This window comes from Wolffia australiana, chromosome 3 (assembly GCF_029677425.1).
Source record: "Wolffia australiana isolate 7733 chromosome 3, ASM2967742v1".
NCBI lineage: Eukaryota > Viridiplantae > Streptophyta > Magnoliopsida > Alismatales > Araceae > Wolffia > Wolffia australiana.
The window spans coordinates 8141155-8153187 of record NC_135837.1 but is presented as its reverse complement, the minus strand read 5'-3'; the positions used below and the strand labels follow the sequence as shown (position 1 = coordinate 8153187).

At 43.0% G+C, this 12033-nt stretch overlaps 1 protein-coding gene across 1 annotated transcript; it reads left to right on the top strand.

The window, feature by feature from the left end:
* Positions 1-163: 163 nt before the first annotated feature.
* LOC144700843 (uncharacterized) lies at positions 164-11798 on the top strand. The gene is made up of 24 exons (XM_078572393.1): positions 164-322; positions 1528-1881; positions 2392-2549; positions 2630-2869; positions 3407-3516; positions 3595-3672; positions 3774-3880; positions 4173-4267; positions 4337-4455; positions 4538-4641; positions 4705-4782; positions 4914-4992; positions 5076-5244; positions 5583-5653; positions 5918-5998; positions 6093-6163; positions 6327-6423; positions 6524-6583; positions 6652-6706; positions 6777-7180; positions 7259-8803; positions 9475-10053; positions 11228-11289; positions 11368-11798. The coding sequence occupies exons 2-24, from the start codon at positions 1574-1576 to the stop codon at positions 11561-11563; spliced, it is 4866 nt and encodes a 1621-aa protein (XP_078428519.1). The 5' UTR covers positions 164-322; positions 1528-1573; the 3' UTR covers positions 11564-11798.
* Positions 11799-12033: the final 235 nt, after the last annotated feature.

Genomic DNA, 12033 nt, shown 5'->3' with positions numbered 1-12033 from the left:
CCAAAAATAAATGCCTGCACTGAAAAAGAAAATAAGAGCAACAAGAACAACAAAAATACCGATAATAATAAAAATAATAATCGGCCTACGTGGCAGGCTCCACGTCAGACGGCGGTGGCGTGCGTACCCAATATATCAGAGAAATTGGAGATAAAGCCTTTATTCAGATCGTCGAGGGGAAAAACAAGGGAAGGGAGCGAGAAGCATGGCGACCAACCCAGCAACGTCAACCTCTCTCCCGCACTCCCCGCTCGGCCGCAGTTGGGCGCGTCGCCATGGCAGTGTACCTTCCAAGCCGCGCGAGTGAGTTGTGTTCTTCGAGGTGATTGATCTCTTCCCCAATCCGCGGCCTAATCCTTGGCTCGCTTGCCCTAATGCTTTCTTTCCGCGAAGAGTGAGGAGTTGGTCGCATTCCCTGGTTTTCTTCTTCGCTAGACGCTCTTTTCCGCGTTTTCCGCCTCGGAATCAATCCTGGGTTCGCCTGCCACCCTCCCCAGTTCTCTCTCTCTTTTTTTCGTTCTTCTGGTTTTGTGGTTTTTTGCCTTGGGTGGGTTTTTGTTAATTTTTGCGATGCTTTTCTCTGTCGGAATTTGCGCTTGACTCTGAATTTTCGGTGAATGGCATTCGGGTATCTTTTTCTGTAGTAGTGATGCATTATCCCCGTGAAAATAGCTAAGAACTCTGAACTTTGGGTTAATGGTTGCCCCGGGTATTTTACTAGTTTGGTGCTTCTGTGTAAATCTTGTATGAGACTAGCCCCCTGCCTAGTTTTCTTTCTTTTTCTTTCGTCTTGTACTTTTGCGATGGGTTTACGGCGGCCTTTTGGCTGAGTGGTTCTAATTTATGGTGATTCTTTCTGTGAAAACTGCTTTGGACACTGAGTTCTGGGGTAATGGCGTGTGGGTATCATGTTTTTCTACTAGGTTTTTGGGTAGAGAATCAGAATGATGAATGAAATTTATTGGAATAGTGTTTACGGATGAAATCTGGGAATGAATTTTTTTCTAACACTTAAATGTCAGAAGCTGAATACTTGTATGCGAAAATATTTCAACCATTATGTGTCCTGAATTGTTAATGGCCGCATCTTCTCCAATTTGATTGCGACGAGTTGGTGAAGGAGATGCGTGTTTCTAATTTCAAAGAAAATAGGAAAGTCTTGCAGAAACTGACCCAGGCATAACCTTTCTCATTTTGTGTGAATGAACCTAGACTTCTGACGGAAGCTGTGAAATTTTAGAAAAGACATAGAAACTGGTGGATAACCTTTCTTATTGTTTATAAAGAGATCGATTGTTGCTTGATGTAAACCGAAAGTATATTTTCCTTAGCCGTGTCACTATTTAAGCGATGATAAATGTTTAAATTTTTATATGCATTCCTCAGAAATGCTGTATTCTTTATTTTGGATCCATCTTTCTCGCAAATTATTTTTGCATAGTTCTTTTAATCCGACTTTTTGGGGCGTGTTCGACTTCTTCTAATCCTTTCAATTACGTATTAATTTTTATTTTGTGTTTCTCCCAGGGCATGAAACAGACAGATTTTGAAGTAACTTTTGCCCCATTCGAACATGGTGTCCCTAAATATACCGATCAATCCGCCTGAAATAATTCAATCTTTGGAGCCTGAGAGGCCTCCTGGGCCAACTTCTGAGGCTAATGAAGATATTGACCTTAGAGAAGTCTATTTTCTAATTATTCATTTTTTATCAACCGGCCCATGCCGAAGAACATACTCTCAGTTATTGAATGAGCTCCTAGAGCATCGGCTTCTTCCTAGAAGATACCATGCTTGGTATTCTAAAAGCGGTGAGCCAAGTGGAGGTGCAAACGATGATGGGTGTTCTCTCCCTTTAAGCTACTCCAACCTGGTAAAGAGGTGGGTGACGTCATCTTTTTTCTTCCTGCATATGAATATTAACTTAGAAACTGTGGTTCTTACAGTTTGGTTTTTAATAAAACTGTATTATTTTCTCTTGTGCATTTATAGCTTCCTGAACTAATGATACACGTGCAACTCAAGATTTTCTTTTTATCCTATGGTGTGGTTCTGGTGGACTTGTGAAAAATCTACATTCATATCCGATGCATTGCTATTTAAGTTAAATCGGAGGATTTTTATGTATTATCTTGAGGGGTATTGGTAGTCTTGTATTGTTGTTTACTTTGTCTTCTTGTGTTGGTTCTTCATGGTACTTCGACAAGAACTGAAGTTAAATATGGGTAATCCTGTGCCATGGAATGTAAAGTTTTCTTCAAAAACCTTATTAACTTCGTTTATTGGCTCTTTCATTTCACTCTCATATTATGATAAATATGTAAATATTATCTATTTATGGTTTGCTGGCTCTTTCAAATGCCGTAACCTGTGAAAATTGTGAACATTCAGGTACCCACATATTCAGCGAGACCATCTGGTGAAACTTTTGAAACAGTTACTTCTGAACTGTTCTCGTCCATCTCACGGTAACGCTGGAGGAAACTTATTCCCAAATGCGTCAGATGTACCTACGCTCCTTGGTTCTGGAAAATTTTCTCTCTTATCTTGTATGGGACACTGTGTTCATTAGTTTTTACGTTGTTTGATTATCTTTCGACATCCTTGAATGACATATTACTTTAAACAGCGCAAGTAGATGTCCAAAATCAGAGAGAAAATCACTTGCCTGCTTTTTTGCGTTGGCCACACATCCATGCCGATCAGGTTCGAGCTCTATGTTTGAGAGAATTGGGTGGAGGTTTCTCAAAGCATCATCGAGCCCCGGCAGTTCGTGCAGCATGCTATGCAATTGCTAAGCCGTCAACCATCCTACAGAATATGGAAATAAAGAAAAGATTGAGAGGACACCAGAATGCAGTTTACTGTGGTATGGTTCCAATGCCTCCATAGAAAAATCTTGAGTTTGATAGAGTTGAATGAACTGAAAACTGGGTTTGAAGTAGTGTTTGTGGACAGTGAAGAAACTGGCATCGTCATCCAAAAACCCATCATCGTTGTGGCCATCATCCATAGTTTGAGTGAGAATGACGATTTTGTCATCGTCTCTCATCATCTGACCATGGTTAATGAAGCGATGATGATGAGAGGCAATGACTAGTACTCATCATCGTTAGTGATTGTGAACTGTAGTCTGGAGTACTTCAAACCGTGTACTTCACTTATTCTTGAGTTATAAAAGCATATTTTGATAAACATTCACCTTATTGTTCAATTATCGGCACTCTCGACGGCCTCCTCTTATCTGATAAATTGTCCTTAGACCTGTCGTAGTTGCGTTTTTGGATTACTGCATCTTATGGTGCTGACTTTTCCTTGACCTTTTCCATGTTCTTGTTTCGGTTCTGTAATATATACTTATTTTCTTGGAATTTTTGATGGTGCCGTGTACTCGTTTTTGTTAAAGCAATATTTGACCGCTCTGGGCGACATGTTATCACGGGTTCTGATGACCGTCTGGTGAAAATTTGGTCGATGGAGACGGCATTTTGTTTGGCTTGTTGTCGTGGGCATGAGGTAGGTTTTATTTGTGTTTATGATATAAACTTATATATAGATAATGATGAGATTCTTTTTCTGGTTGCTCAATGCAAGGGTGACATTACGGACTTGGCTGTTAGTTCAAATAATGCGATAGTGGCTTCAGCTTCAAATGACTTCATCATCCGAATCGTAAGTTTTTTCCATCGTGTCTTCTGTGCCTACATTTGGCTGGGGTGGATTTTCTATACTCATAAAGAATCTCTGATTCTGTTTTTATTTTGTTTGAACAGTGGCGAATGCCAGATGGACTTCCCATTTCTGTCTTGCGAGGACATACTGGAGCTGTAACAGCAATTGCTTTTAGTCCACGGCCGTCTGCTGTTTATCAGCTATTATCGTCAGTTTTTCTTCCATCCCCTCTTCAATTTTTCCTTTTGAGTTTATTTCACCAGCGAATGGAAGTCTTTTCTTCCCATAATTATCATAGGCCTGCGCAAAGTCAAACTTATAATAATGACATACAAATTTCATGTGCAACCCGTTTCCATTTTTCCCTAAGTCAACCGACCTTCAATCATTTAATTATTCTTTGCATTTCCAGTGCTTTCGCTTCAGCATTTATTTTTTCTCTGATTTAAGATCAGAGGGATTTTTTGTCTGACTTATACTCTCGCTTATTCTGCCTTTAGTTCCTCGGATGATGGAACTTGCCGAATTTGGGATGCCAGATTCTCTCAAGCAAGTCCTAGAGTTTACGTTCCAAAACCTCTAGAGGTTACAGTCGGTAAGTGTCCGCAGTCTTCTCTCAGTAACGGGTTTGTTTTGCCAATTTTAAATTATTGATGGTATATAGGGAAACCTAGCATTCCCTCGACTAGCACTGCTGCGCAACAAAGGCAGCAGATTTTGTGTTGTGCATTTAATGCAAATGGAACCGTATTTGTCACTGGTAGCTCGGACACCTACGCAAGGGTATTTATGACTTCCCGAGTTCTAATTTTCACCAAATTCCTAGTTGTATGAGTGCAATAAGCACTGACCGGAATATCTACAGGTCTGGAATGCGTGTAAGGTTAACCTTGAAGATGCTAAGCAGCCAAATCATGAAATGGATCTCTTATCGGGACATGAGAATGATGTGAACTATGTCCAATTCAGGTGCATGCCTTTTTTCTTTTTATATTGCTTTTTATCGAAGACATAAATTTCGTTCTTGTGCAGTGGATGTTCTACCATTTCGAGATCCACTGTGTTTGATACATGTAAGGAAGATAATCTTCCCAAATTCAAGAACTCTTGGTGAGCTGTCCATGCTATTTATTTCTCACATTATATGTTTGACCTCACTACTGGGAGGGCCACTGATTTTGTGTGATCTCTCCTCTCTTCCTTCAAAAATTTGCTTGAGCTCACAATGCATTTTTTTGCAGGTTTACTCACGATAATATCGTCACATGTTCCCGTGATGGCAGCGCGATTATCTGGATTCCGAGATCACGCAGATACCATGTACACTTGCAGTATTTAGTTCAAATGAATTCTCTCATCAATATTTTCTATGTATTTATTTATTCATTTTTTTATTGTGACAGGGCAAGTCTGGGCGGTGGACGAGAGCTTATCACCTTAGGGTTCCTCCTCCACCCATGCCGCCTCAGCCACCTCGAGGAGGCCCTCGACAAAGATTTCAACCAACACCACGTGGCGTTAACATGATTATATGGAGCTTGGATAACCGCTTCGTCCTTGCTGCTATCATGGGTAAGTCACTTGCTTTCATTTTGTTATATCTCAAGGAAGAGATAGGGGAGTCAGTGTTTGTAGATGATGAGCAAGAATTGCCATCATTGTCCACAGACTGAGTGTAGGTTACAGTCTCTTCATCATCATCACCATCGTATCCACTGACAAATGGCGATGACAATACCTATTCGATATTGTCTCTTTCCATCTGACGGAGGTTAACCGAAGGAGAGTGACGAGAATTTTGGACAGTTTTGCCTTAGAACTTGCTGCTATGATGCGCTCCAGTGCTGTTTGCTGTGCTGTGTTCCTTGTGATTTGAGTATGTCTCTCTGTTAATTGGTTTGATTTTGTAGACTGCAGAATATGCGTGTGGAATGCGTCTGATGGCAGCTTAGTGCATTCCTTGATGGGACACAGCCAATCAGTAAGTTATTGTGTCATCAGAAATTGCATTATCTTCTTCTTGGCATAATGCCGTGTCATCAGTTTTCACAACTTTCTCAAGCCTTAGTCTGGGTTGGGTTTCCTGTTGCCATCACATCAGTTGACTGTTTCTTGCTCTGGACTTAGTCTGCATGTGTATTCATTGGATGCTTATAATTTTCTAGCTATGGAATGTCATATTAACCGTTCTTTTTTCTAACTTTTTTTTGAACTAACTGGATTACATTATCCATCTTCTGCATAGACTTTTGTATTGGATGTTCATCCATTCAACCCACGAATCGCAATGAGCGCTGGATATGATGGGAAAACAATTATATGGGATGTAAGTTCATCAGTAGAACTTTCCTTTTGCTTTCCATATTTCTGGCAATTTTTACTTGATATTTTCTGATAATATTGATAACTGTTGCTTCTAGATCTGGGAAGGAACTCCAGTTCGAATTTATGAAACTGGACACTTCAAGCTTGTTGATGGGAAATTCTCCCCGTAAGTGCTCTTGATTCATGTTTAGTCTCTTTAGTTTAAAAATTATTTTTTGAATAATAAAGTTCAATCTTCTTTATTTCACTTCCTTGGTGCTTACTTTCCTTAACGTTTTTATTTTTTATTTTTGGTCGGAATCTCTTTAATATTTTGTTACTGCATTCAGGGATGGAACATCCATTGTACTTTCTGACGAAGTTGGTCAAATACTCGTCATAGCAACTGGTCAAGGCGATTCATTGGAAGATGCTAAGTACGATCAGGTAGCTGAAGATGGGGATAACTTCATATTTTATTCCTTTTGATGTGCAAAATTCTTATTCTTAAATTCATAATTCCAAATTAATAACACATCTTCAACAGTTTTTCCTAGGCGATTATCGGCCCCTTATTCAAGACACCCATGGGAATATTCTCGATCAGGTTGGTGCCCCTGATTAATTCTTCCATCTTTGGTGTATCTCTTTACAATTTTTCTTCATGTTTTACAGGAGACGCAACTGCCTCCGCATCGGCGTAATATGCAAGATCTCCTCTGCGATTCAAGTATACTCATATAAAGATCTCATCTTGTGTTTTCTCTTCATCTTCGACTTCTGAATTTTTTTGTCCCCAGGCCTAATACCGTATCCAGAGCCCTATCAGAGCATGTACCAGCGTCGTCGCTTGGGTGCTCTGGGTATTGAATGGCACCCTCCTTCCTTGAATTTTGCTGTGGGCCCGGCTGATGGCGTTGGTGGGGTGGCTGTCCACATTCCTTTTATTGACCCTGAGAGATTGCTCGAACCTGTCCCTGAATTCTTGGACACTGTTGATTGGGAGCAAGAGATTGAGGTCCAGAGTAGTGACACTGACTCTGAGTATGATGCCACTGAGGAATTTTCTAGTGAGGCGGATCATGAGAGTGCTAGCGTCGCTGCTTCCGGGGATTCAATGTACAGCCAGGAAGACAGTGAGGAGCTTGTCTGTGGCGCCAAGGATGGTCTACGCCGGTCGAGGAGGAAGAGCCAGAGGCCAGAGGTAAACATTGAAGGGTTTTAATGCAGGGTAAGCTTTCATCTTTTAATGGGCACTCTTGTTTCTCTTGTTTTGCCTCAGATTGAAGAGATCACCACATCGTCTGGGAGGCGAGTTAAGCGGAGAAACTTGGATGAGCGTGATGGTGCAGCTGTGGTGGGCAATACTAATCAGAGAACAAGGAAGCCAAGGGTGGGAAGGTCCAAGAGGAAGTCTTCTAAGTCAGTTTCACTGCGGCCTCAGAGACGAGCTGCACGCAATGCCCTTTCTCTGTTCTCTCAGATCACCGAAGCTTCATCGGAGGGGGATGAGGAAGAAGAAGCTGCCTCAGAAACCGACACTTCTGAAAGCGGGTCGGCGCTTCAAGATTCCTACTCCCAGGGCAATGAATCTGATTTCTCAGCGAATAAATCCCAGGCAAAGAGCGCCAAGCTGAAGGATGTGCTGGTGGCAGAAAGGCATCATGATCAGGGAGACAAAGATACTTCAAAAGCTTCTTCTTCTCAACTGAGGGCCCAACCAACCGTGAGACGACTGGTGGTGAAGTTCTCGGTCAAGGACCGCAAGGAAACGACACCAGAGACCAGCAACTTAGAAGAAAACAGGCCAGTGATGAACGGAAACTGCTCTGCATCATATGAGCCTGGGGAAACTTCAGCATATGCCTTGGAGAACGGAAGTAGAGAAGAGCAGAGGCAACTTGAGAAGCCAGTAGAGCAGCCAGAAGAGCCGTCTGGATACAGTGGTAGCGGAACAATCAAGTGGGGAGAAGTGAAGACCCGCTCCACAAAACGTCCTCGGTTTGATGATAGACGCCTGAAGATGGATGATCTCCCCAGTCTGAAGGAAAACGGTGTGCGTGGAGGAGGAGAAGAGGAGAAAGAGAAGATAAAGGAAGAAGAGCAGGAGGACAAGGATGCGGCAAGTGTTCTGGAGGCCTTTGCTAACTCAAGAGCTGAGAAGGAGCATTCCCCAGGGTCCTTAGAGAGTGACTACACGCCAGCCTTAGTGGACCAGCCCATTCGAGTGTCTAATGGGCTCGGCAAAGATGCCCAAATGGTCGATATTGTCACCGACCAAGAATCTCATGCTCAGCCATCATGTAAAAAATTGAAGATTAGGTCGGGCAGAGCTGGGCAACCCATTGAAAGAGAACAGAGTCAAGAGCATGATGACAATGACTGGGATGATGCCAAGGGTCTCTCCTCTGAAGACCCCTATGCTAAAAAGTACAAATCCGCTCACAGGGGAAGAAGAAGAGGCGGAGAGGAATCCCCTTCGGCAGTGGAGGAGGAAGATGATGACTGCGACCAGCGCAGCCTTCGTCGCCGCCGAGAGAACTCGGCACTTGCTAGTTCGTCGAATGGGTATGGAGCCAGGTCAATGCGAGGATCTGCGGAGGAGGTGGAGCTGGAAAACGGATTCCAACGGAGGTCTAGTTTGAGAACGGGGGTGGGGCTGAGATCCCACCGGAGTAAGAGGGAGAGTTATGGGGCCTGCAGTGACCTCGGTCGGAGACGCCCATTTGGTTCAGCAAAGAAGGCGTCATGGCTGCTTCTCGCTGAGCATGAAGAAGGCTACCGCTACATTCCTCAGCTTGGCGACGAGGTTGCCTATCTAAGACAGGTGCGCCACCGCTGTCTTATATTTTCAGTGGTTTTAGGTTATATAGTCGTAATCTGAAAATGTTAAAAATCATAAAAAAGTTTTGGAAACCCATACACTGTTTTGGGTCATCTTTTGTGCTCTAATTTTTTGCCTTGTTAGTTTATCGTTGGCGTAGAAATCGTTTCAATTGATCTAGACTTTGCTTTTTATGTGCTTTTCCTGGTTGGAGAGAAACATTTAATTTTGGAAATGATTTCTAGACCTGGCAAATGAGATATTTTAAGCTTAACTGAAGTATGTTGATGTCCTCTGTAGTTATCGAGCTTGATTCAATCTTTTTATTCAGATTAGTGGAACGAGAACAGAAAGTTCCTGTTTATGAGCACTATGAACAGACCAGTTCCTGTTTTTTAGCTTCAATTTATAGAATTCAATCTGACCTCATCTTAACTATTATTGTGGGCGTTGCTATTTTAGTTCAGAAACATTTTCTGTGAAATAGTTCTATATTTTTCTCACAATGCCCACATAGTTTCTTGACAACAACAAGTTTATGAACAAAAGATTGCATACTGAAACCTCAATTCTGGAAATTCAGTCTTACATAATCTCATGCCAGATGATCAATTCCAATAATTTTCTGGCAAAAAATTAAAAATTTAAATAAATCATCTATACTTCGATCATAGGGGCATGAGGAGTACCTGAAGGCGACAAGGGGTCTGGAGGAAGGGCCATGGAAGATGGTGAAAGGGGGGAGGTTGCGGGTGGTGGAGCTGTGCCGAGTGTCAGCCGTGGAGTACTCCACGCTGGCTGGCTCTGGCGAGAGCTGCTGCAAGCTCTCCCTGGAGCTACTGGAGGAGGGTAACGGTGCAAAGGGCAAGTCTTTCATTCTCACCTTGCCGGAGCTTCTTGCCTTCCCCGACTTTCTTGTTGAGCGCAGCCGCTATGAGGCCGCCATTGCCCGCAACTGGACCCACCGGGACAAGTGCCGGGTCTGGTGGCGTGATGAAGATGGCCGAGGTGGCGGATGGTGGGAAGGGAGAGTTGTGGCTGTTCGGGCGAAGTGTTCGGAGTTTCCAGACAGCCCCTGGGAGAGGTATGTGGTTCAGTATAAGAGTGACTCTTCTGGACAACACTTGCACAGCCCGTGGGAGCTCCACGATCCGCCATCAGCTGGTGATGGGCATGCCCCTGCCTGGGAGCACCCTCGGCTCCAGCAGGCTGTCACCCAGGCCCTCCTCGCCGGCCTTGGCAAGCTGCACAAGGTTTGTGATCTGTATTTCTCTCTCTAGAACACTCAATGTTTGCTTCTGAAATATCTACTTTTAAAACTATTCCACTCCCTCTGAATATTTCTCTCCCCCTCTCTCTCCATTGAACTTAATACCCACCTTGTCTAAAATATCATGCCTCTCTTTTTCTTTCTAATAGGCTCTTTCTTCACCCTGAGACCTTTGTAGTTTCTCTCTATTAACTTCTCTTCCATTTCTATTTCTTCTCTTCTATTTCTTTGCACTCGCCATTAACTTCTCTTCTCCAGAAACTAAGCTACACCATGTTGGTGATTTCGTCATTCTTCCCCTTTCTCTTTAAAACCCCCTCGGCTATTTTTGTCTCTCTTACTAGAATACTCTTTCTTCTAAAGGTCTTCCCCTCCCCCTGAATATTTCTCTCTCCATTAAACCCCATCCTCCCCTCGTCTAAAACATTATCCTTCTCTTTCTCTCTCGAATGCCATCTTTTATTCTTTATAAAATACTCTCTCGACATCAACCCCTCTCTTTCCATAAAAAAACACCAATCTTTTCCTCTCTATAACCTTCTCTCTTGCCGTTGAACCCACTCTCTCAATCGAAGGGACTATCGTTCTCTACCTCTCTGCAAATAATTTCTCCGTACAATACATAATATTTTTCACCTAAAACTTCTCTCACAGGTTAAGCCCTGTCTTCCTCTGAAAATCTCTCTTTCTCTCTAAACAAACCCTCTGCCAGTCCAAAACCCTCTCTCTCAATCAAAAACACAATCTTTCGCCTATTTATATCTGTTTCCCCCATCTAAAATAAAATCTCTCCAAAATCCAAAACGTTTTGCTCTCTCTCTCTCTCTCTCTCTCTTTCTCCCTCTTTCTCTCCAAGACTTTTCTCTTAAGAATCCTCTTTCCATCAAAACCCAATCTCTCTCTCTCTCCCTCTAAACATATCGGTCTCACTCTTATCCTATTTCTTTCTTCCCATGTCAGCCTCTCTCCACCATCATCACTCTCTCTCTCTCTCTTGCTGTTGTCATATTACCTTCTCCCCATGTGCATCCTCTCTCTCTCTCTCTAGAATATTTAATAGACATTTGGCTTTTCCCTCATATTTTATGAGTTTGTATAACGTCATTAATGGGCATACTTTTGTCTGCATGGTGTGCATGGACTCTTACCCACTTCAGAACCATTCGGAAATTTACCAGAAGCTGAACCAGGTCGCCCTCAAGTCTGACTTCCTCAACAGGTTTCCAGAAAAAACCCAACAAACTATTATATTTGTTTTTCTGCCCTCACTGACCTCTCCCTTCTTGTTGCTGATCAGGTTCCCGGTGCCGCTCTCTCCAGAGGTGATAAGGCGACGAGCAGAGAGTGGTTACTATCGGACAGCAGAGGCGGTACGCCACGATGCCAGTGTGATGCTTTCCAATGCAGCCTCTTATCTGGGGAAGAGTGCTGAACTCTCATCAAAGCTCCGCCGCTTCTCCGATGCCATTACCCGTGCTTTCTCGTCTCTCTAGCACCGCCACTGGTGTCACTGACAGTTTTGAGCCCATGCCCTTGGTGTAAATGTTATGCATAATGTGCCTGCCTGCTTGCTGCTGCCGCCGCTGCTTCTGCCCTCTCTCTGTCCATCTAATACGGAGGGTAGAGGGAGAAAGTAGAGGGAGGATGGGTGGCCAATCCAGCAGCTGAATTCTTTGCTGTATAGATTCTTTTGGCATCCATGAGAGCAAAAGTCACATTTCACTTTCACTCACTCACTCACTCTCTCTATATATATATCTTCCAGTAGTTTCTAAATAAAGCATTAAGACTGGGTGACCAGGCCAGCAGAATGATTCTTCAGGGTTGAGATCAAATGGCAACTAGGTATTTTGTCCATTTCACTCTCTCTAATATCATCTTTCCAATATGGTTTGGCAATGGTCAATTGTCCATCAAAGTTGTTGGTGTCCTTGACATTGATGATGATGCTAATATGGTTGGC